Below are 26,658 nucleotides of genomic sequence, written 5' to 3' on the forward strand. Positions count from 1 at the left end.
ATAACAACACATTATTCTTTCCTAATCTTTTTTTTTTTTCTGAATGCAGATTTTTTTAATTCTAATTTCTGAATATAATTATGTGGGCAGCCATCTTGCCTGAGTTGTTCTTAACAGCATTTAGAAAGTATTAAGAAAATTGCTTTATGGCAGACCCATGGGCCATAGACACAATGGTCAGGAGGGACCTCATTGACTTTTATGGGAGGGTTTTCTACGCATGCTCTGTGACCTGTGCAGAGGTCATTGTACAAGGAAAGAATAGATAAGATTTGATAATCACCTATTGTGTATGGTGGATCTTGTCATATCTGTCATTCTAATCCTGCCTGTAATGATATCACCTCTGAGCAAAGATAAGCAGGTAACTGCAGTGAAGTGATCTGTATAGACCATGAAGTAGATTTTATTAGTAGGCTTAGTGGTCAGTGCAGAAACTGCAGGATTTTATAGTTTTGTTTAAATATAAATATTGACATGGAAAGTTAAAAATAACATTATCAAAAATTATTTTAAAATATGTTAAACATAAAAACGTGATTTAAACAATAGGTCATTTTTGATGACACATTTCCTTAAAGGCCATAGTTCTTTATAAGGGGATCATGGGAAAATTGTGTCAACAGGGTAGCTGATAAGGTTAATAACTGAACTTTTAGTGTAGCAACACTAAGGACTTTGTTAATTCCATCTTGTAAAAATTCAAGGATCTTTGAAATTGGAGGATTAAGGTAGTCTACGTCCTTCCCAGCATACCAAGAGACAGAGATCTTCCTGATCCAGGCATAACTCTTTTTTGGTGTGGACAGAGATGTGGTCTTAAGATGGCAGATCTTGTTCAGATCTGTACAAACCTGTTCTCCTTGTGATATCAGATTCTGCAGTGGGGGTAGTCTAAAAAATTGCCCTCGAATCATCAAGGCTTGGTCTTGCCTGATTTTCATTAATACCCTTGTATAATGGAAACAGGAGGGAATACATAGACCAGAACCTCCACCGAATGGACAGAACATCCACTGCCAAGGGATTGTCCTCCCAATACAAGGAGCAGAATGTCTCCACCTTAGCATTGAACCTTATAGCCATAAGATCTATTGCTGGAACTCCCCATCTCAGAGTGCTCTGATGGAAGATTTCTGGATTTAGAGACCACTTCCCCGGAATTTAGAGTACCTTGAATGTGTACAGCTAATAGATGGGTTAAAAGAAGAAGAGAAGAGGTAGCGATCGAGTGCTTTCCTGCTTGTTGATGTACAGGACTGAGGTAACGTCTGACCTGATCCTAACAGCCTTTCACCGAAGCTGGGGAGCAAAATGAAGAAGGGCTAACTGAATAGCTCTAAGCTCCCTCAGATTGGATGTAGCTTAAACCTCCAATATATTCTATGTGCCCTTCACAGGAATCCTATCTAGATGGGTTCCCCAGCCTAGTTGAGATGCATTAGTGGTAAATAAGGTCCACTGTGGCTGAATTCAAGATTTCCCATCTTCCAGTCGACACTGCCATCTGAGTGAATGACAGCTTGTAAAGACAGGGAGTACTTCTCCAATTCCCTTTGGTTGTGATTCAATTTGCAAAGAACCTCATGTTGAAGAGGTTGAAGGTGCCAGAGAGTCCAGGTATTGCTTCTACTGTCATAGAAAAAAAGGCCTAGTACCCTTATTAAGATCCTTATCAAGTCCTGTCGAGGACAGGAAAGCAACTTTACTGCTGACATCAACATCTTCCGCCTTGCGGGAGTTAGCGACAGCCTCGTGTGAATGGAGTGTATTATAAAGCCCAGATTTATTATCCCAATTTATTATCCAACCAAGACACTGGATATCTGGGGGAGTAATATAGGAAGGGGAGAAGTTAGTTTGAATATTTTCTTAGTTCATTAAAATTCCATCTGTACTACCAGTACACAGGGGCAGAAATACCCCATTATTGTTCTGCTGGTAGGACGTAAGGGAAGCATACATTTCTGGGCAGGAAGGCGGGGGGTGGGGCTGGCATTTTTCTCTATAGGCTTTTCTTCAGAACATCAAATTTTGCTGGTACCAAATTGCACTAATTAGGCAAAATAGAGAGTGCCACCAAAACACACTAAAATTAATGGTGTTTATTTTTACATACACTCCTTCCTAATGCAGCCATTTTTAGGTTTTTTTTTCTACTCCATGCCTTCCAGGAGCCATAACTTTTACAATGTTTTGCCCATATAGACATATGAGGGCTTGTATTTTTGAGGGACAAGTTTTACTTGCTAATGGTGCCATTTGATATTGCATATGATGTTGTGAAAAGCTTGAAAAAAATCTAAATTTGGTGGAATTGAAACAAAATGCAATTCCGCCATTAGTTTAATGGGCTTTGTTTTTACAGCATTCACCATGGAGTACAAGTTACAATATTACATTTATTCTGCAGGTTGGTTTTTTATAGTTTTTCTTATGTTTTAATACTTTTTAAGAAATCAAAACATTTGGGGGAAAAAGAAAAACATTTTTTTATTTTTTTTCGGCAATATATTCTGACATCCGTAACTTTTAAAGGGTAACTGTCATGTTTTCATCAACCTGTGGCTCTCCAGCTGTTGCAAAACTGCAACTCCCAGCATGCCCACACTGTTTACAACTATCAGCCTACAGCAGGGCATGGTGGGAATTGTAGTCTTACAACAGCTGGAGAGCCGCAGGTTGACCATCCCAGGCTTATTCCTTCCCAGATGAAGGAATAGGAGACCCCCTCAGGCCTAATACCAGATGGTAGGGGAAAACAACAAACAAAGAAGGAAAGACACTTAATTTCCGAAAGTATGCGGACGAGCAGGAACTCCGAGAGAACCAACACCAGGACTTCCACAAACAAGGAGCTATCAACCGCATAGCCTGATGGGTGAGGCCAGACTAAATAGAGGAGAAGGAATGACCACTTAAGCTACACCTGAGACAAGATATGTGGTCATCCCCAGCAACAACACAGAAAAGTGAAACCAAATTAGCTGTCAATCACGTGCAGCCAGTCTCCTCGATCTTCTAGTCACTGTCACAGGCGGGACCGTGACACCACTGTTTTCCTTGAGTTTTTCCCTTAGTTACGGCTGTTTAAACATTTACAATATGAGGACCTTCTCAAGATGGCTCCTCTGCCAGTTCTCTGAGGCCAAAACTGCTTTTTCTCACTTCCCATACACACTTGCTGTAGCCAGCAGCTCCATGCCAGCCAATCAGATTGGATTACTGAGAGACACGCTTCCTCACTCTGAAGCCTAATGCAGGCATGCAGTGTTGAGACCGCCCCTCTGTCTTCTGTTTATACTAAAAGGAAGACAGACAAGCCATAGCAACGGTCTTTTAAGGGACCAGTGGAAAGAGACTGGGGACAGTAATGAAAGCTGTTATTATAAGGTAATTACAGATCTTTTGACAATCACTTACAGACTAACTCAGGTATACATGCCTAGCTCTAAAAAACTAGCAAATAAAAAAAAAAAATGACAGTTACCCTTTAATGTTTATGTCTACGGAGCTGTGTAAGGGCTCATTTTTTGTGGGGTATTGTTTAGTTTTTATTGAAACCAGTTTGGGTTATGTATAACTTTTTGACACTCCAAGGTGGCTGCCACAGATAGGAGGAGACAGGTGAAACGTCTCCTTTGAAGTCTATGGAAGTAGGCACGGCTGCTGGTTCACTCATTGCCGACATAACAAACCCTTTAATGAAGCCAACAGTTTCATAGATTTCCTTGGATAGTGATTTTTTTTTTCCCTGTAAATTTACTATATGTGACGACATATATCAGCAACCAATTATATAAACAATATTGTACAATAATTGTCATGTAGAAATGGAATGAAGAAATAAGGCAACTTGTACACCGTCATAATTGTGAACTAATCTCCAGGGAACTGTACTTTATTAACTATTTTATTTATATTCAGCATGCAGCAGTTGTGTATATTACATGTGGATAATGAAGATACAATTCAATTACTATGATATTTGGGATCAGAGGACAAAGATACCGTGTAAGTATAGAATGAATATATGTACTGTATGTACTGATGAGGATAAATCCTTAGTAGTTAGTGGTTCTCTTGTGCTATAAATGCTATGATTTATCATTTTTTCTTTGTACTGTGTTTTTGTCAGTTCGATCGGTCCTGTTCAACAAATGTCCTGGAAAGCTACAACTTCTAGCATGGCTTGATAGCATGTACCTGTCTGACGATGCTGTGAGTTATGGTTTTGGCCATTGGAGACCACTGATTTGTAAGCACTTTTCCCTTCTGCAGACCTTATATAGAGGAGAAGATGAAAAACTTTAATTTGTTAATAAGAAAAATATGATGAAAAATCGAGCTGTAAGTGCTGTTAATGAGCTTTATACCTTTAAGGAAACCCCCTCAAATCTCATACCACCTCATTTTCATTAGCATTAATTCTTTGTCTATGTCAAGTCTACTGATTTTAGTGGAGCTGCCAACATCTTAATGGAGCTTTTCAATTTTGAAAAACAATTAGTCAAAGGCAAGGAAGGTGTTAACGGAAAAAAGAATGCATACTCACTGGTTCAAACCTCCTCTGCTGCAATGCTTCTCTGATCCTCCCTGCTGCTGCAGCCATGATGTCGTCTTTTTGGCTGCAGATATTATGTGCCTGTATACTGCACGTGACTGCTGCAGCCGGTCACTGTCCTCATCAATACAGTATATGACACAGTATATGACCCCTGAAGCCAGTGATTGGCTGCAGCAATCATGTGCAGTATATAGTATATCACTGCCATGGCCATGTAAACAAAGCCTGGCCACGAGGACCAGAGTGTGGTGATGGAGCAGAAGGGGTTTGAACCTGTTAGGCCCCTTTCACACGAGCGAGTATTCCGCGCGGATGCGATGCGGGAGGTGAACGCATTGCACCCGCACTGAATACTGACCCATTCATTTCTATGGGGCTGTGCACACGAGCGGTGATTTTCACGCATCACTTTTGCGTTGCGTGAAAATCGCAGCATGCTCCTCTTTGTGCGTTTTTCACGTAACGCAGGCCCCATAGAAATGAATGGGGTTGCGTGAAAATCGCAAGCATCCGCAAGCAAGTGCGGATGCGGTGCGATTTTCACGCACGGTTGCTAGGAGACGATCGGGATGGAGACCCGAACCTTATTATTTTCCCTTATAACATGGTTATAAGGGAAAATAATAGCATTCAGAATACAGAATGCTAAGTAAAACAGGGCTGGAGGGGGTTAAAAAAAATAAAAAAATCATTTAACTCACCTTAATCCACTTGCTCGCGATGCCCGGCATTTCCGTCTGACTCTTTTACTGTATAGGACCTGTGGAGAGCATTAACTATAGTTTAAGGACCTGGGATGATGTCACTCCGGTCATCACATGGTACGTCACATGATCTTTTACCATGGTGATTCACCATGGTAAAAGATCATGTGACGTACCATGTGATGACCAGAGTGACGTCATCCCAGGTACTTAAACTATAGTTAATGCTCTCCACAGGTCCTATACAGTAAAAGAGTCAGACGGAGATGCCCGGCATCGCGAGCAAGTGGATTAAGGTGAGTTAAATGATTTTTTATTTTTTTTAACCCCCTCCAGCCCTGTTTTACTTAGCATTCTGTATTCAGAATGCTATTATTTTCCCTTATAACCATGTTATAAGGGAAAATAATACTATTTACAGAACACCGATCCCAAGCCCGAACTTCTGTGAAGAAGTTCGGGTTTGGGTACCAAACACACGCGATTTTTCTCACGCGAGTGCAAAACGCATTACAATGTTTTGCACTCGCGCGGAAAAATCGCGGGTGTTCCCGCAACGCACCCGCACATTTTTCCGCAACGCCCGTGTGAAAGAGGCCTAAGTATGCATTCTTTTGTTATTTTAATACTTTCCCTTCTTTTCACCATTTTTATTTACTCAGACAACCCCGTTAATATGTATGGAGGACTCCCAACAGTCAAATGTTGGAGGAAAGTGGGACTGGGTAGGTTGACCTTTGTGCCCCTGGGATATAAGATGTGGGTATAGCAGCAGCTTATTCTCTCATGGATGCTCAGCCAATTATGGCTGTATATAGGGAAGGGGGCAGAGACACCTAGGAACACAGCCACAGCTATCTATGGTGAACTTAAAGAGATTGGCCCATCTAGGACATTGATGGCTTATTGCTATAATAGGCCATCAGTGTCAGATAGGTGTGGATTCCACCTCTGGGACCTGCACCTCTCACCAGAATGGGCACCCGTAGTGAAGGAGAGCACACCGCCATTGTGCAGCATGCTCTCCATCCATCTCTATGGAAGTTCTGAAAATAGCCAAGTGAGCGCACTGCGGTGAATGTAGAGCGCAACGCACCAGCATGGCCATTGCTCCATTCACTGGTGCGAGACTGCCGCATCGTGACGTGGCTATTTTTTGAACTCCTACAGTGGTGAATGGAGGGTGACCAGGCATGCCCAGGACCCATTCTGAAGATAGGAGCGGGACCCATACCTATCTGACACTGTATATATTAGTCGATATGCTCAATGTCCCAACCCCTTTAAGAAGTTGTGCATTCCGTTATTTTATCTGTAATGGACAGCTTGCATGAATAAGTCAATGATTTTTCAGCTGGAACTGAAACATAATTAAATCGAAAAATGTCAGTAGTCTACAGAGTTTCATTATGCTGATAGAAGTAAAGAAAATGACACCTAGAAAGACTCATTCCCAGACACAACCTTTCATACTGCAGCATTATACAATGAAAATCAGGTATTTCTATTCCACAGCAGTGTTGTAAATCACTGTTCTTGTTATATTTCCAAAAGCTAAATTGATATTCTGATAACCTTTCAAACCACAGCTTTGTAAGTAAGAAGTGTAACATTCTCAGTTGGCATAAATGTGATAGTGCTCTGCTTCAAATGTTATTACAGACAAAGAAATAAAGCAATCAATCACTATAATCCTCCTACTTGAGTCAGTAAATTAGAAGCAAGCTGAGGTCTGTCTGGTCTGTCTCCCGGGTCGTGAAGTATAGACAGCATATCCTTCTTCCTCTTTACGTTTTAAGTAGTTGTCAAGGTTGGTTAGACTCTTTTTATATTATGTCGTTTGCATGGTTCCTAATGGTTACCAGATAGTTATTCTGGTGAGCTTAGAAATGAGGTCCGCACCCAGGTAGTAAGCTAGCAATGTGACCTGCCGCCTTTAGGCTTTCATTTATTTTATTCAATTAATATAAATTAATAGTTCCTTCCAGTTTCTTTTATTATTAAAATGGTTTTCTGGTCTATCCTTAAAAGGGTTATCCAAGACTTTAGAACTGATGTCCTCAGGATGCTTGCTGATGAGCTGTTTGACAAGGCATCGGCACTCCTGTGAGCGTCGCAGCCTTCTCAACCTATCCCAAATACAAGTGCATACAATGTACGGCACTTTATTTGGTAAGCTATATCAGTTCTAAAGCCTCGCAAAATCTCTTTAATATAGACTATCAATATAAGTTTGGTGAAGGTCTGGCTCTTGGCACCCTTGTGATTAACTGACTGAAGGGCTGATGCTTTCTGTTGAGCACCAAACACCTTCAGTGTTCACCAGGCTAAGCATCATACGTTTTGGAGTGGCTATACCTGGCACAGCAGCTCTCTACAGCTCACTCCCATTCAAATGAATGGTGCAAAGCTTCAATTAAGGGCAAAGCCACTAAAATATATGGAGCTGTGCTTAGTAAATAATGAAATGGATGCAATGCTTTTTGAGCCCCACAAGCTAAATGGGCAGCTGATCAGTAGGGCTTCTCATAGCCAGACCTCTACCTATCTGATGTTGATGGCTTATTGTAAGAATATGCCAGCAATATCAAAGTCTCAGAATAACTTTTTAAAGAGAAATATTGAGATTTTATTATATACTGTGCCTGGTGGATTGTTCTCTGTTAAAGGGGTTGTCCCACGAAAAATATTCAACAATTTTCAATCCAGCGCCTGGATCTGAATACTTTTGTAACTGCATGTAGTTAAACATTTAGCATAGCCACTGAGCTAGTCAACAAAATACACTCACCTAAAGAATTATTAGGAACACCTGTTCTATTTCTCATTAATGCAATTATCTAGTCAACCAATCACATGGCAGTTGCTTCAATGCATTTAGGGGTGTTGTCCTGGTCAAGACAATCTCCTGAACTCCAAACTGAATGTCAGAATGGGAAAGAAAGGTGATTTAAGCAATTTTGAGCGTGGCATGGTTGTTGGTGCCAGACGGGCCGGTCTGAGTATTTCACAATCTGCTCAGTTACTGGGATTTTCATGCACAACCATTTCTAGGGTTTACAAAGAATGGTGTGAAAAGGGAAAAACATCCAGTATGCGGCAGTCCTGTGGGCAAAAATGCCTTGTGGATGCTAGAGGTCAGAGGAGAATGGGCCGACTGATTCAAGCTGATAGAAGAGCAACGTTGACTGAAATAACCACTCGTTACAACCGAGGTATGAAGCAAAGCATTTGTGAAGCCACAACACGCACAACCTTGGGGCGGATGGGCTACAATAGCAGAAGATCCCACCGGATACCACTCATCTCCACTACAAATAGGAAAAAGAGGCTACAATTTGCACGAGCTAACCAAAATTGGACTGTTGAAGACTGGAAAAATGTTGCCTGGTCTGATGAGTCTCGATTTCTGTTGAGACATTCAAATGGTAGAGTCCGAATTTGGCGTAAACAGAATGAGAACATGTATCCCTCATGCCTTGTTACCACTATGCAGGCTGGTGGTGGTGGTGTAATGGTGTGGGGGATGTTTTCTGGGCACACTTTAGGCCCCTTAGTGCCAATTGGGCATCGTTTAAATGCCACGGGCTACCTGAGCATTGTTTCTGACCATGTCCATCCCTTCATGACCACCATGTACCCATCCTCTGATGGCTACTTCCAGCAGGATAACGCACCATGTCACAAAGCTCGAATCATTTCAAATTGGTTTCTTGAACATGACAATGAGTTCACTGTACTAAAATGGCCCCCACAGTCACCAGATCTCAATCCAATAGAGCATCTTTGGGATGTGGTGGAACGGGAGCTTCGTGCCCTGGATGTGCATCCCTCAAATCTCCATCAACTGCAAGATGCTATCCTATCAATATATATATGGCCCAACATTTCTAAAGAATGCTATCAGCACCTTGTTGAATCAATGCCACGTAGAATTAAGGCAGTTCTGAAGGCAAAAGGGAGTCCAACACCGTATTAGTATGGTGTTCCTAATAATTCTTTAGGTGAGTGTATATCTGTATAGCGCCACCTGCTTTTTTATTTTTTATTTTTTCTTTGACCGGCTCACTGAGATGGCCGCACATGCTCAGTTTCCTCCTTCGACTGCCTCCTGAGCTATGATAGGGAGAGAGCTCCAGCAGAAAAGACACGCCCCCTTAGCTGCAGCAGAAAGGATGCTCTTCTTAGGCTGCTAGCTTGATATAAATCTAACAGAGCAATGAATGGGGGGATCTCTGGATCCATGTGAGGTACAGGGCTGGATCTAGCTTTTTTAGAGATTGTCATGTACTATATGATGTCTTATTTTAATTTTTTATATTAGTCATAGGATAACCCCTCTAATGTTGATATCATGGACAGTATATTGCAATGGACAGAATATGGCAGCCACTAGAGTATATTTACCTCATGTATCTACATGTCCCAAATACCTGTAGGCCATAATGTAGCTAAGTCTAGAAGATCTGTCACCAGTGTTTTAAATATCATACTAAGAAAAGCCTTAATGGGTTTTCCAGGGTTCCACACCTGTCTATGGGTTGTGTATGGTATTGCAAGTCAGTCCAATTGAGTGAATAAGGCTACGTTGTAATACCAGACACAACATGTCGACAGGTATGACACTGGTATTGTATGAAAGGTTTTGTGTTTTTTATGACTGGGGTAGACTCCAGTTTTACATGCAGTAGCCCTGTTAATGTGACTGTAAATTATTTGGAATAGTATTATACAAAAAACACGTAAAATGGGCTTAAAGAAGTACTGGCAGCTTATAAAGTGATTATGACTAGGATATGCTAATATTGTACGATTGGTGGGGACGGATCTCTGGGACTCCCACCAATCCTAAGGATGAATGGGCGGCAGCACGGACATAGTGTTCACGTGAATGGGGTGGGCTGCAGTTCCCTCCACATCGGGATAGCCCGGAGTGGGAATACTCAGCATTGCTCCCATTCACTGTGTATTTCCACTACATTTACATTTAATCAGTTCTCATAATGACAACTTGATTGCAAGCGGGACTCCAATGATCAGCTGCTATCAATGGTGGGATCTGTAGTTTAATACTCATTTCCATATGGAAAATGAAACCTTTTACAGCACCCACTGAAATTAAGGAGGGTCTGCTTATTTTAGAAATGATGTTAGAAGCCTTCCACATAAGATCCCCACATTGAACTTGACCAATCTCACAGTTAAAGGGTCACTAAGTTTTCAGAAAACTTTTGATATGTCATAGAGAAATATCAAAAGTTTTGATCAGTGCAGGTCCAAGCGCTGAGTCCCTGCAGATCGCTAGAATGAGGGAAAAAGAAGCACTCGCGGCAGAAGGGAGAATCGAGACAGATCTATAGATGTTCTATTAAGTCCTTCTCACCTCCTCTCTTGCAACGAGGAGAGAAAGTGTGATATGTGAGGACTTCTCTCTCCTCGTTCTAGTGACCGGTGTGGGTCTGAGCACTCAGACCCCAATCAATTAAAACTTTTGATATGTCTCTATGACATATCAAATCTTTTTTGGAAACTCAGTGACCCTTTAAAGACATTGCCTAAGTATTTATTGCATTACATATGTTCTAAGGGATAGTGCCAATGGACTTTATTGAATTCATACATGAAGAATATGTACTATATATGTGGATCATCTTGCATTCAAAATGAGGCATTAAAGGCAATCTGTCACCAGCGACCTTCCTACCCAACTGTTTGCACATAACTGTGGTTCACCTAATTTAAAAAGCTGTTTTTATTTTGTTGACCTGAAGCTCTGTTCCTGAGTTATGATACTTTTTCTTAATATGCAGATTAGGCCTTTGGTGCATTGAGGGCGTCACCATTGCTCTAGTTGCACCCGATTCCACTCATTTCTGTGGTCAGCCCCTCCCCTGCTGCTTTGATTGAAAGGTCCAGGCAGTGGCAAAGCAGCCAGAGAGAAGATGGCTACAGAAAGGAGTGGTGCTTGGAAGCAACAAGGGCAACGGTTGACACCCTCATTGCACTAAAGGCCTAAATTACATATTAAGAAAAATATCATAGCTTGGAAATGGAACCTCAACAAAAGAAAAAACAAAAACATATCAAGGTGAACCACAGGTATGTGTCTATTCAAACAGCTGAATAGGTAGGTTGTTGGTGACAGATTCCCTTTAAGGCCCTATGCACACGACCGCAGATCCATAAAACATGTCTCCTTTTTTTCCACCTCCTGTAGAAATGTCCTATTGTTGCAAAACAGACGAGAATAGGACATGTCCTATCTTTTTTGCGGGGCCACGGTTTGCGGTCCGCATTTTTTGTGACCCTATTTAAATGAATAGGTACGCAAAAAAATGCGTTTTGAATGTTGACTGAAAATAAGGTTCTGTGCATAGGACCTAAAGGTGTTTTCCGGGATAGGCCTTCAATATCTGACTGGTGGGGGTCTGACACCCCTTACCCTTGCCAATCAGCTGTTGTGCAGTAGCTTCTGTGCAGGAAGTCAGCACTGGAACTACACAGCTCGGTCCATTATGTTGTGGATCAAGCTGGTAACTGCAGTTCTTGCCCATTTACTGCACTAACCAGCTTTATCTACTACATAATGGACCAAGCTGTGTAGTTTCGGCGCTGGAGCTGGTGGAGAAGATCTGATTGGCAGGGGTGTGGGTGTCGGACCCTCAGATATTGATGGCCTATCCTGAGGACAGGTCATCTTTTTTTAAATCCTGGAACACGCTTTTATAAAAGATCCTAAAATGACAAGAAAGCAGATCACACAGGGAGATGTTTCTCAGTACCCGGTGGGAGGTCAGTACTGTAGAACGTATTCCCAGCTTTGTGCCATTTTACTGCTTTTCAAAACTAATGAACAAACCAGGAAACATTTTGCAGAAGACTAAATAGAAATAAAGGACAAGCATGGTGTAAGTCATACAGCAAACAAGACAAATGGCAGGCTTTCATTCCAGAAACAGGAGATATCATTTCAGAGCTTGCATGGTCTCCGTCTATTTGCTCGCACCTGTTTGCACAACGCTGTTAGGGTGGAATTTCCTCGAGGATTTAGTTATTGTGCCTTATGCAACAATCCATCAGTCGTGAACTGCCTGCAACTCCTCACTGGAAAAACTGTGATTAGACTGTAAGCTCTGTGACAGAGCATCTGATTAGATCAAGTACGTGACCCAAGCAGTCTGTGTATCATCTGTTCCCCTCTGTTTTTGGCTGCGTGTGGTTGCATGGAGGTTGCAGAATGACCATCAGCTCACTTTTTCTCACCAGCGCAGCTCTCAGCTGATCCTTCATACCCTCTATTTTCAACTCCAGTTCTTTTAGTTCCTGCTCCTTGGGGTTGCAAATTTGTCCATTTACACATGAACAATCCTTATCCTTAATATTTACAGTCTCTAAATTAAAGTGCACCCTTTTCTCCAGGCGAATTGGTGCGCGCCGCAGGTTATTCCAGACAGACTGAGGTTCTGCATCTGATTCTTTCTGGAGGTTGCAGCTGAAAGGAAGAGATAGATTAATTACTACTGTTGGGCTACCCGCATATATTGTGGATTAGGGCGCATGCCATGAACATATTTTTTTTCCAAAATGCAGATCGGATGTGGATCCATTCACTTCAATGGGGCCGCAAAAGATGCGCACACGAAGTGTCCGTTCTGTGGCACCCGCAGAAAATTAGAACATGTTCTATTCTTGTCTGTTTTATGGACAAGGATAGGACTGTTCTATGGAGGGCAGAACTTTCCATTCCATTCCGTGTTTTGGTGGATGAGCCCTTATGCACAAATTTTCTTGCGGAAAAACCGCAGTGTACGGTAATACAGTAGAAGCAAAGTGTATAAGATTAGACATTTTGTTTCTTCACAGCAGAAATTGACCTGTCTGTAATCCTCAGCATGTCATTTGTTTGTGTGATTTCTCTTTTGTGCGGATTTCGCCGTTTTCAATAGAAGAGTGAGATCTGGGGCAAAACTGCATCAAATCTGCACCAAAGCCCACATGTAACACGTGGTTTTTGGTGTGGATTTGATGCAGAAACACACAAAAATCTGCACAAAAAAAACTGCTGAATTTCTGTTTTGAAATTAGGATTGCGCATGGGTTTTCTGCACAGATTTCGGCTTAATACAGTACAGCAAAGTGAATGCGATTTGACAAATCTCATGTACACTTTGTTTTTTTTTCTTAGGTGCGGAAATTGACCTGTGATGCGGATTTTAAAATCCACAGTATGTCAATTGTTGGTTTGATTCCACACCTTCTGTAGAGTGGTTTTTCCCATAGACTTCAATGGTGCTGTTAACATAAACAGAAAATCCACAACAAAAAAATGTACCAGAACCATGATAAAAAGTGTGGATTTATGTGTGTTATTTGGTTTCAGAATACGCTTGGTTTTTCTGCATGGATTCTCATGTGGAAATTGTTTCCGTGTGGAAACTGACATGTACTGCGGATTTCCAAATCCACAGTACGTCAACAATGTTTGCGATTTTAGCTGCGGATTTCACCCTTTTCAATAGAAGGTGAGATCTGAAGCAAACCCCACATCTAATCCACACCAAAATTCATAATTAGAAACTGCGGATTTTGGTGCGGATATGCTGCAGAAGCGCACATAAATCCACATGGAAATTTGTGCGGATCTTATGTGCATTCACCCACACGTGTGTATAGGTGGCCTTAGGGTGCTGCCACACTTAGTGGCTGTGCTGTGTTTTTGGTGTGGCAAAAACTGCACCAAAAAAAAACCATGCAGTTTGCACAGCTACGTTTTCAGATTATTGAAAGTGTATCACAACCACGCCGCGGGGGTGATAGAAATAAATTATTGATGAAACGTGAGGCTTCTTGGATCTATCGACTTCAAACTGGAACCGATGGGTCTTAATCGTGAATATGAGTTAAACAGTTTTTTATAATTTCAGTATTGATGTAAGTTATATACTTAATATGTACCATTATTTTCAACAGCGGAATTGAAGCAATATGATCTGTACCACAAACAAAGATACAATTTTGGATATTGAGAGATCTAATCTAACCAGGAAGTTTTCCTGTGATTGTTTACTTGGTCGTCACGGCAACGTGACGTCAGCACTTGGTTGTTTGGCGGGTTATTTAAATGGGCTTGTATTGGGGAATCTTTACTGTTTAATAAAGGCACAGTGTGTGCCGAAACGTGTCACAGATATGTGGAAATAAAGAAATACTTTGCAAGAATTCCAGAGTGAGTGGCGGTCTTTTGCTATTTTTTACGATTATATGGGACGCCAATCCTACGGCACGTGCACTGCCACGCTACATCCGCAGTGCCGACTGATTCACATTACACACTTTATCTGGTAATAATTCTAGAATGCTTTTACTGATCCAAGCCATTCTGAGATTGTTTTCTTGTGACACATTGTACTTCATGTCAGCGGTGAATTTGAGTTGCTATGTTTTAAGTATGAAAAATCCAAAATGTACATCATTCTGTAAATTAAGGACCAATTCAGTTCTGAAGTGACTTTAAAGAGCTGACATAATAGAAACCACCCAAAAATGACCCATTTTAGAAACTACACCCCTAAATTCAAAACTGATTTTACAAGCTTTGTTCACTCTTTAGGTGTTCCACAGGAATTAAAACAAAATAAAGGTGAAATGTAAAAATTTCTTTTTTTTGTGCAGATTTTCAATTTGAATCCATGTTTCCTGTAACACAGCAAGGGTTAACAGCAAAACAAGCATTAAAGTTTATTACCCTGATGCTGCAGTTTACAGAAACACCCCATAGGTGGTTGTAAATATCTTTGTAGGCACATGGCAGGGTTCAGAAGGAAAGGAGCGCCATGTTGCTTTCAGAGGGCAGATTTTGCTGGAATGGTTTTTGGGTGTCATGTCACATTTGAGAAGACGCTCAGGTACTCATGATGGGAAACCTCCAAAAAGTGACCCCCATTTTGGAAACTACACCCCTTGATCAAGGGGTGAAGTGAATACATTGACCCAAAAAGCTTCTGGCTGTGAAAATTAAAAATTACATTTTATTTCCAATAAAATGATGCTTTAGCTTCAAATTTTTCATTTTCACAAGGTGTAACAGAAAAAAAGCACCTCACAATTTGTTATGCATTTTTTCCTGAATACGGCAACACCTTATGTAAACTGCTGTTTGGGGGCACAGTGTTCAGAAGGAAAGGAGCAGCATCGGGATTTTCTAATATGGAATTTGCTGAAATTAATTTTAGGGACCATAACATTTTTTTTTTTTTTTGTTGACTGAGCTGTGTGAGGGCTTCTTTGTTGCAGGACAAGCTGTAATATTTTTTTTTACCATTTTGGGTTACAAATGACCTTTTAATTGCTTTTAATGCCATTTTTTTAGGGGGTGAGGTGGGCAAAAAATGCAATTCTATTGTATACTGGCTGTGTGCGTTTTTATGGGGTTCTCTATGGGGTATGTATGATATGATAACTTTGTTCTGTGGGTATATCTGGTTATGGCGATACCAAATTTATATCGTTTTTTCATATTTTACTACTTTTGCAGCATAAAATCACTTATTTGTTAAAAATACGTTATATTTTGCATCGCCATATACCAACAGTGATAACATTTTCAAGAAGATGCGTGAGAGCTTGTTTTTGCAGGATGGACTGTAGTTTTTATTGGTACCATTTTGTGAAACATATGACTTTTTGATCACTTTTTGTTAAATGTTTTTGGGTGGTGATGCTGCCATCGCATACAATGATGGCGCACAGATGGAAACCGCATGTTGGGCTGCAGAGGGCATCTGGGGCACAAAGTGGGCATAAGGGGCACAAGGGTGGCATACCTGATTTCAGGCTCTGATCTCCAGAGTGGAGATCAGAGCCTGAAACCAGAAGAATTAGGGCAACTATGCTCTGATTGGTTAGTCTGTACAGACTAACCAATCAGAGCGATTACCAGCAAGAGTCCACTCTGATTGGTCGCTTGCCAGCTGATCCCATGTCTGCTGTCTGTGACAGCGGAGACTCTTGGGTTGTGACACTTTATAGTGTCACAGCCCCGGTTAACAGTTCAGGCATAACTGTATGCCCGATTGTGGTAAACTACATGCAATCCCACAAGAAAACAAGCCCTCACACATCCCATCCTGCAAAAAAACAAGCCCTCACACAACTAAGTTGGTGGAAAAATAAAAATATTATGGATTTTGATATATGGTGATGCAAAATCTTACTTATTTTTAATACAAAATGATTTTATGCTGTAAAAGAAGTGAACATAAAAAAACTATAAATTTAGTATCGCTATAACCCTATCAACCCACAGAACAAAGTTATCATATCGTATATATCGCATGGAGAACCCCATACGAATAAAAAATAGTGACAGAATTAGAATTTTTGCCTTCCTCACCTCCCGAAAAATGGTATAAAAAGTAATCAAAAAGACATATATACTCCAAAAGGATACCAATAAAAACTACAACTCGTCCTGCAAAAAAAAAGCTCACACACAGTTACATTGGTGAAAAAATAAAAATGTTATGGAAACAGGAGTAAATGTTAATGAAAAACTGCTCCAGTGAGGGGCATGAGTACTTTTTACACCAAGTGCACAGAACGCTGGAGGTGCGCCTAATTTATGACGAGAAGTGCACCTTGTCATAAATTAGCCGAATCCTTCAGTTGAGCAGAGGGAAATTAAGACCCCAATGAGATTACAAATGCAGCACCAGAAACTGTTTTGCAATTCTTTTGGGATAGTTGTGCACTTAGCAGCTGTGGTCAGACAGCTATTCTCATTTGATTAAAACCTTCACATGAACAAAATCCAAATGCAATTTTTTGCACTAAAGGGATTCTCTGTCAGCAGCCAAATATTAACCATCTCTGTAATGTTTGCCAGTATGGTCAGATTTACTACAGACTACATTGAAGTGTATACATTAATATAATCTTGCACTTACTAGGCAACATTTATCAAGCTCACCTATTTTTAGGCTTAATTATACAGGCGTATTTCCCTCACCTGTCTGTCTTTTGCTGACTATTTATCAAGCACTTCATAAATTAGACTAGGCGTATTGGCATTAGTCTGACCTCTAGTGGTTCTTTATCAGTATGACAGATTCATATTCACTAAACCTCATTCACAGATCAGTATTTGGTCAGTGATTTCCATCAGTGATTTTGAGCCCAAACTAGGATAGGAGCCTTCACAGACATAAGGTATAAAGGAAAGATCTGCACCTGTTTTGTGGTGCAAAAGTTAGAAAACTTCTGAATAAGGCTACATGCACACGACCGTGTGCCCCCCCCGTGGCTGTATTGCGGCCCGCATACAGTGTGTCCGCAATACACGGGCACCGGCCATGAGCATGATGCATTCCACATCACGGATCGTGGATCCATTCACTTGAATGGGTCCGCAATCACGGAGATGCGGAACGGAGGCACTACGGAGTGCTTCCATGGCGTTTCTGGACATGCCTCCGCACCGCAAAAAAGTAGCACATGCACTACTTTTTTGCGGTGCGGATCGCGGACCCCATTCAATGGGTCCGCTATCCGCGTGCGGCTGCCCCACGGACTGTGCCCGTGCATTGCGGACCGCAATTTGTGGTCCACAGCACGGGCACGGAGCCCTAACATTTGTGTGCATGTAGACTTAGTCTAAAAAAATCGAAATATCAAATGCCTCGAAACAGGCTCATTTTCATTAGTAAATGAGATTTAAAAAAATAGGACATTCTAAAACAGCTTTTTGACGCCTAAAGACAGATGCAGACACTATATTTGATAGGGCACATTTACTATAGTGTTTATGCCTGTTTTAGTGTAAAAAATTCTGTTTTAGACAGTCTTAATTTTTCAGTTGCATTTATTACTAAAATTGCACCTGTTCTGGAGGCTTTTGCACCTCGTTCAACTATTTGGATTTTTTAGACTAATTAAGAAGTTTTCTACCTTTTGTAACTTTTTTCCGACCGATTTATTTGTTGCAAAATTAGTCTGATTTCTAAGCGACCCCAGGGCTGGTGTACTTTTCATCCTCTGTTTTCGGTGCTGAAGTCCAACTTTTTTTTTTTTTGCATTAAAAGTCGCAGTTTCCTAGGGACATGCAACTTTTCTCTGCACAGATGCAACTTTTTTTCATGAGCAAATAAATTAGATCAGTCTAAGGAGGTAATTTACTAACCAGAAATAAGTCTATATTAGGCGTATCTCTGGCGCAGATTGAAGTGCACGCCACGCCAGGTCTAAAAAAGAGGGCGTGACGTGGGCAGGCCGGCAGACCAGTCATCATTCATCATTTTCTAGATTTAGAAGCAGCAGTGGATTTGTCAGATCCATTATGCTGGCCATAGACTTCTATTATGACTGAATGCATAACGGAAAGCCTCTAAAGGCATTCCGTTATGCATTCCATCATTGAATTGCGTTATGGTTCGTAGTAACGGAATCCATAATGCAATTCACCATATACCCGAACTTCAAAACTTGAAGTTCGCTCATCCATAATTTGGACGGCTTAGCTGTAATTACACCTGCTTACCACTGTGATGTTGACTGTGAGCAGGTAAACATTGAAGGGAAGGCAGCGCTCACAGGAGTGAGCTGATCGGTGGGGGTGCCAGGTGTCAGCCCCTCGCCGATCTGATATTGATGACCTATACTTTTAAGCCTGCTACAAGATTTCTATTTAATTGGCGGCAGTATTACACTGCCAGATCATTGCTAACGAGCGTTCATACAAACGCTTGTTAGTGATGATCTGAAAGATTGGTTTCAGGTGTAATAAGGCCTTTAGTGAATATGAATCTGTTGTTCTGATAAAGAACCACTAGAGGTCAGACTAATGCCAATTCGCCCAGTCTAATTTATGAAGTGCTTGATAAATAGTCTGCAAGAGACAGATAGGTGAAGCAAATATAGTACCTTGAAAAAGTATTCATACCCCTTGCGACTTTTCCACATTCTTTCACGTTACACCCAAAAACTTTCATGTATTTTATTGGGATTGTATGTGATAGACCAACACAAAGTAGCAAGAATGTGTGAAGTGAAAAGAAAATGATACATGGTTTTCCAATTTTTTAAGAAATACAAATCTTGTGTGTGTTTGTATTCAGCCCCCTGTACTCTGATACCCCTAAATAAAATCCAGTGTGACCAATTGCCTTCAGAAGTCTCCTAATTAGTAAATACAGTCCACCTGTGTGTAATTTATTCTCAGTACAACTGTTCTGTGAAGGCCTTAGAGGTTTGTTACAGAACATTAGTAATCAACAGATATTTATGAAAAATATCCCAAGTTCTGAACATCTCACGGAGCACTGTTCAATCCATCATCTGAAAATGGAAAGCTTATGGCACAGCTCCAAACCTACCAGGACATCACTGTCCACTTAAACTGACAGCATAGGCAAGGAGAACACTGATTAGAGAAGCAGCCAAGATGCCCATGGTCACTCTGGAGGAGCTGCACAGATCCACAGCTCAGATGGGAAAATCTGTCCACAGTTTGCACAAGCAAAGTAGGGGACACAGCAAATATGTGGAAAAGGATTCTCTGGTCAGATGAGACCAAAATTGAACTTGTTGGCCTAAATGCAAAACCCTATGTGTGGTGGAAAACTAACACTGCACATCACCCTGAACATACCATCCATGAAACATGGTGGTGGCAGCATTATGCTATGGGGATATGTAAACCGAGACTTACAAATATGTAAGATATTAGAGATGTTTCCCAAATTACCATTTGTTCAAAAATAGACAAGGTAACAGGTATATTATTTTCCTGTCAAAATAGTTACTTTTCTAGATTAGGTAACTGTGACATAACAGTTGTGAGACAGCATTTTTGGAATGAGTACTTTTTGCTATGAGTGCAGCTGAAAAAACAGAATGCACCCTATATTCACACTCATCACCTATCTAGTGAAATAAAACATTTAAAAAGAAGGTAAAGTCACACCCACCGTTTGTCAGGTTTTGGCAGCTTCACATCTTCGTCTTCACTTGCCATGTTTAAAGCCCAATGTATTTTCTGTAAATAATAAAGTCTAGGTTGAAATACTTGTAGGCTATCATAGGCATCATTATCAAGATTTAATTTGTTATTTAAAAGAGTCACCCGGGATCCTAAAATGATACTTTTAGTAGTGACTGTGCCTAGTATTTTGATTCACTATAGCTTTGGTGTATTCAACTGAACGAGACTGAGCTATGAAAAACTACTACTACATACTTTATTAAATACTGTAAGAATGTCTTTTCACACCGCAGATTTTGTGCAGAAAACAGATTTGTTTCGGGTCTGGCTTCCTGAATTTTTGAAAGTTCGGTTTGCGCTGAACCGAAGTTGCTTCAATTGCCCTAAATGTTGGTATATAATCCCCTCTAGCCTCCTAGGACTCAGAAAACTTGATATCTCTTTTCGTTTATTTTTTATGAATTTTGTCACTGACCACCTTGCCCAGTTGGAGTTGGCAAGTTGACAGCCAGTGGGACGTTTGCTGCTTGATGTACTTGAGCAACAGGTCACCAGTGTGGCTACTCTCTCCCAAGCTGATTAGCTCCAACAAGGCGTAGCAACGCTTGACTTGACACATGTGATAGGAAGAAGGGGTGGTGAAAGTGACCCTGCATCCTGATGCTTTTGAGGAGGGAACGTTTCCATGGAGGAGATGGATAAGTGTCTGGTGTGGGAGCCAGGATGACACAGTCATGAAGGTTCAAAAGGAAATGGCCTAGTTGCCGGGGTGCTGCCTCGCCGCTGCCATAATAAACATGGACCCAGTGGGCTGTTAGACATGTACTGTCCCTGCCTGTAAGAGCTGCTCCGGGTGTCCATCGTGGCGGGAACCTTGGTGCACACCAAGAATAGCAGGAAGCGTCCCATGTTGTCCGCTACATGAGAGTATAAGGCAGTACATGGCTTTTTGGGGAAAATAATGCTGGCTAGGAATCTTCTAGCGAGGCTGAGAACACGTCATTAGCTCCCTAAAGAAAGCAGACTCGACTAAATGTTACGGCATACCTGCACAGCCAGCAACTTGGCTAGGTGGGAATTAAGCTTCTGTACCATTTGATTGCTGAGCGCGTAGAGTTGTTTTCTGGCCGTGCATTCCATTAGCAATGGCTGACAATGAAGCGGAGTAGGAGTCTGAGCAGGATAAGAGAAAAGGCATGATGACTATGTGAAAGACACCGTACTGCCCGTGGATGCGGCCTGGCACAAGGGGGACCAGGAGAAGGAGGGAACTTCTGCTGTGGTGGCTGGCTGCCACTTCTGTTTGCCCACAGGATGGGGTGATGCCGTTTCCTGCAGTTCAATAGAGCTGCGGTGCCCATGTTTATGTTTGCCTGCCCACTGCCTAATTTGCTCTTGCACAGCTTGAACAAGGCAATGCTTTTGTCTTTCGGCAGCGTGGAGAAAAAATGCCAGACGGGAGATACTCATACAGTAGAAGTAGAGGCAGCTGAGCTTGGCTTAGCTCTGGCACATTTTGGGCCTAACCCACTTACAGCATCAGCGGCATCACCAGATCCTAAAGCAGACGTGGCCCTGCCCTGGGAGGTACGTGGCATCTGCTCTTTATTGCTGCCACCATCCTCCTCCTCTGATGTTGCCTACTCCTCAGCACCCCAATCTGACTCCCAGGTCCTGTCCAGCACACAATCCTCATTGGAGTCCTGACCTTCCCTTTCGCTTCTATCAGACTGTGGAATATCATGGTGGGTTCTTTGGCCTCCCTCCGCTGCTCTTCTCAGACTGCCATTGTTGCTGCCCCCAACGCCAATGCGTTGGCTGAATATAATCAACAACCCCTAAAATAATAATTTAAAGACTGAAATAAAGGGAAAAGGATTTAGGCCTAAATTCATTATTACTTACAGATATTTTTGTGTGCTGGCCTGTGCATTGGTGTACAGATTACCTATGTGCTGGTTTAATTAAATTGAACAAGTCCCCCAAAAATTTTATTCCAGCCACGTGGAAAAATAAATAAACGTAAACTGATGATTAAGGGCCAGGTCTGACACTCAATTTCACATTAACACTCACAGGTAGATTACTGCCCTACCCTGTGTTTTGTTGTAGTAATCACGTACATATGCAGGTTTAATTAAATTGAACAATCCCCCAAAAAATGAAATTCCAACCGTGTGGATATAGAATAAACAGATATGGACGATTGAGGTCTGACACTCAAATTCACGTTAACAATCACAGGTAAATTGCTGCCCATGGGTGTGTATTGTTATAGTAATCATGTATATATTCTGGTTTAATTAAAGTTAACAATCCCACCCAAAAATTAAATTCCAACTGTGTGGACATGGAATTCATGGAAACAGACGATTAAGGCTTGACTCTCAATTTCATGTTAACACTCACAGGTAGATTGCTGCACTACCTTGTGTTTTGCTGTAGTAATCATGTATATATGCTGGTGAAATTAAATTGAAGAAGTCCCACAAAAAATTATTCCAACCGTGTGGAAACTGAATATAAGGAAATGAACGATGGAGGCCTGACCCCTAATATTGCGTTAACACTTACAGTTAGCTTGTTACCCTAATGTGTATGGGTCTTCTGATCACCTATATGCTTATTTCATTAAATTCAATAACCGTCCCCCCCAAAAAAATAAAAATAAAATTGGAACTGATATATACGGTTTTTCAAACACCACACACACAAATCTTCTTCTTCTTCTTTGTAATTCTAGCCTTTCCCTTCACTCTCCCTGGCAGTAGAATACAAGCTTGATTGTTTTTTCACTATTCATGACTCCCTAAAAGACTGTTTTTCTGGCAGCTATTGTAAGATCCAATCACCTTCATTCACAGCCCAGCACAGAATTAAGTTCTTCTAGGACACCTACCTGCCTGCTACAGCACTGATTGGCTCATCCAGACTGTCTGTCAGCCTGGAAGCCAATCAGGGCAAGCCCTTCTCCCCACTTCCTCTCAGGGTCATGTGAGAACCCTTCTGCTTCCTCCATAATGCTTTTTTTTTTACCACAAACATGTGCACTAAAATGGTGCTATGCGCCATTTTAGTGGATTTGTCAAAACAAACCTGAATAGATTCGGGTTCGTCTGCCTTCCGAAAAATAGCAAAGTTCAAACTAAACCCGGTTTGGTTCGAACTGGTTCGATCATTCTCAAGTCAGAGTTCTGTGTGTGTGTTTTATACTGAGGGCAGCTGCTGATAAGTGGGAAGTTTCATGTAATGAACTGAAAATACAGCAAAAAACTGCACTGATGCACATGCATCATTTTTTCTCTGCATGAACAGCCAGCTTTTTTTTTTTTTTTTTTAAACCCCAAGCTTCTACTATTCATCATTTCTTTTAGCTTATTCCCAGCGCCTGCAGTACAGCAATCAACTGAGGAACCGATGCAGAGGACAGGAGTAGAAGTGGCCCTGATAAGATGTTGTTTCACAATGTACTCCCTCAGGAAGTCACTCCCTGAGGTTCCGTGTAGTGAAAAGATGGTATGAAGGAATCAGGCAGAAGTAGAAGAGCAAACATATTTCTTTACTGATTGCAAAGGATGAATTACATCCAGCTGTAATCTGTACAAGGTGCGATGTCTCTATCCCCAGATGATAAAGAATGGTGACAGGCAAAATGGCAGACAATAGGACTATAGAGTAGACCTCTCTCCTGATTTCTCTTTGTTAAAAGACAGGAGCAGATTGGCCATAGACCCTACAGATAAATTTACCGATAGGCCGATGCCCCAGGGGGCCACCCAAGTCCTCCTCTCTGCCACTGACCAGGTACATAATTAGCTCTCAACAGTAATTAACACTGTGAGAATCAGGTACTCATGTACCCAGCCAGTGACTGCACATGCCCTCCTAAATTTAACTGCTATGACCTGCATCTCACCTCCTAATCCCCCTGCTCCATAGACCACTGGAGGAGGAGGAAAGAAGATGGTAGCTATTGATGGCCACCACAGATGGCCAGCTTTTGGGGCAATATATTGTGCTGTATTGTGGTATATGGTTTTGCTGCAATATTTTGCCCTATGGTATTATTGACCCAGCCTACTTGTGTTGCCCTGCCTTCTGTCAATCTGGACCTGCCTACAAATGGGGCCACTTTTATTTTTTTTCCAGGGCCACTTTAAGTTCCCAGTCCGCTAACAGCCATAAGTCAGCACTTGTGGCTCTAGGTGTCCACTTTTGTGATGCATGCCTTTGCTTGTGCCTGTCCTGAACTGTGATGATGGGTGTCTTAAAGGATAACTGTCGTATATATATATTTTTTGGAGTATTGGATTGTGGTGATTACTATCACCTTGGTGGCCCAAGGTGATATTCACTGTGTATTCAATTACCCCTTAATTCCACATTTTTGTTTCCTGTACTGCCTACTTTTACCTGTGCTTAAAATAGGGTTGCTAGGCATGGTCGAGCACGGTGCAGGCTCACATTACTGACAGCCAGGGACTGTAAGTAAATGATTAAAGCCAGGTCCTCCCCAGCAGCTGATAACAGTGCCTGGGCTGTGTGCACTTCTCCCTGTCCCTGCACTTGGCAGACGCTCCCTCACTCAGCAGAGCTGGAGAATGCAGAGTTGGAGCAGTGCACAACAGAGAAGGGAGATCTGCCATCTGCTCAGTGTATAAATGAAAGCAACATGTGGTAAGAGGACCCCTTTGTGCTGCAGGAGATTAACCCTTTAGGGGGGAGGGCTCTGGTTACTGACACTTTTGTTACTGCCTAGTGAGGGCAGGTGGGATTAGCCTCAGGGTGAGGGCAGTGGCGGCCATCTTAACTGAATAGTGAAATTGCAGTTTTGTGCAGACTGTTTGCTAAGGGCTAAATCTTAGTAAATATGGGGTAAGTCAGTCTAATAGTAACTGAATCTGAAATATCATGTTATTAGTAACTACATATATGAAAATTGAAATTAGGGTCTAAATGTGACAGTTATCTTTTAACTTTTTTATCCCCTCACCTTGCAGTGGAGTCTGTATAACCTAGTGCTGATCACTCTGCTATCTGTAAACTCGGTTGCTTGCAGATCTTCTGTGGCCTGGGACCCTGCAGTCTCCCTGGAGTAGTGGTCTTCACAGACGAGCTGGATCTTTAGTCCCTCACTCCATGCTTGCCAAGCTAACTCTCCCTAGAACTCCCCCTCCTGGCAGGAAGCAGGACCAGCCAACTCCCACCAAGAGGGGAGGAATGGAATGGTAAGCTCCATTCCTAACGCCAGACATACCTTTTCATTGCTGTAGCATATGGCAGATGCAAAAAACATGATATGACATTACAATATACACTCACCTAAAGAATTATTAGGAACACCTGTTCTATTTCTCATTAATGCAATTATCTAGTCAACCAATCACATGGCAGTTGCTTCAATGCATTTAGGGATGTGGTCCTGGTCAAGACAATCTCCTGAACTCCAAACTAAATGTCAGAATGGGAAAGAAAGGTGATTTAAGCAATTTTGAGCGTGGCATGGTTGTTGGTGCCAGACGGGCCGGTCTGAGTATTTCACAATCTGCTCAGTTACTGGGATTTTCACGCACAACCATTTCTAGGGTTTACAAAGAATGGTGTGAAAAGGGAAAAACATCCAGTATGCGGCAGTCCTGTGGGCGAAAATGCCTTGTGGATGCTAGAGATCAGAGGAGAATGGGCCGACTGATTCAAGCTGATAGAAGAGCAACGTTGACTGAAATAACCACTCGTTACATCCGAGGTATGCAGCAAAGCATTTGTGAAGCCACAACACGCACAACCTTGAGGCGGATGGGCTACAACTGCAGAAGACCCCACCGGGTACCACTCATCTCCACTACAAATAGGAAAAAGAGGCTACAATTTGCACGAGCTCACCAAAATTGGACTGTTGAAGACTGGAAAAATGTTGCCTGGTCTGATGAGTCTCGATTTCTGTTGAGACATTCAAATGGTAGAGTCCGAATTTGGCGTAAACAGAATGAGAACATGTATCCATCATCTGATGGCTACTTCCAGCAGGATAATGCACCATGTCACAAAGCTCGAATCATTTCAAATTGGTTTCTTGAACATGACAATGAGTTCACTGTACTAAAATGGCCCCCACAGTCACCAGATCTCAACCCAATAGAGCATCTTTGGGATGTGGTGGAACGGGAGCTTCGTGCCCTGGATGTGCATCCCTCAAATCTCCATCAACTGCAAGATGCTATCCTATCAATATGGGCCAACATTTCTAAAGAATGCTATCAGCACCTTGTTGAATCAATGTCACGTAGAATTAAGGCAGTTCTGAAGGCAAAAGGGGGTCCAACACCGTATTAGTATGGTGTTCCTAATAATTCTTTAGGTGAGTGTATAACAAACAATTGCATACATTTTGCTTGAAACACAGAGCAATT

The 26,658-nt window shown here is 41.7% G+C and overlaps 1 protein-coding gene across 1 annotated transcript in view; it reads right to left on the reverse strand.

Moving 5' to 3' along the window:
• Positions 1-12,441: 12,441 nt before the first annotated feature.
• GRIN3B (glutamate ionotropic receptor NMDA type subunit 3B) overlaps positions 12,442-26,658 on the reverse strand; it is a 145,595-nt gene continuing 131,378 nt past the window's right edge. The window contains exons 8-9 of the mRNA XM_040420411.1: positions 20,235-20,302; positions 12,442-12,763 (exon numbers count right to left, since the gene is read on the reverse strand). Of these exons, the coding sequence (XP_040276345.1) occupies positions 12,457-12,763; positions 20,235-20,302 (375 nt within the window). The 3' untranslated portion in view covers positions 12,442-12,456. The remainder of the gene's footprint in view (positions 12,764-20,234; positions 20,303-26,658) is intronic.

This window comes from Bufo bufo, chromosome 2, assembly GCF_905171765.1.
Source record: "Bufo bufo chromosome 2, aBufBuf1.1, whole genome shotgun sequence".
NCBI lineage: Eukaryota > Metazoa > Chordata > Amphibia > Anura > Bufonidae > Bufo > Bufo bufo.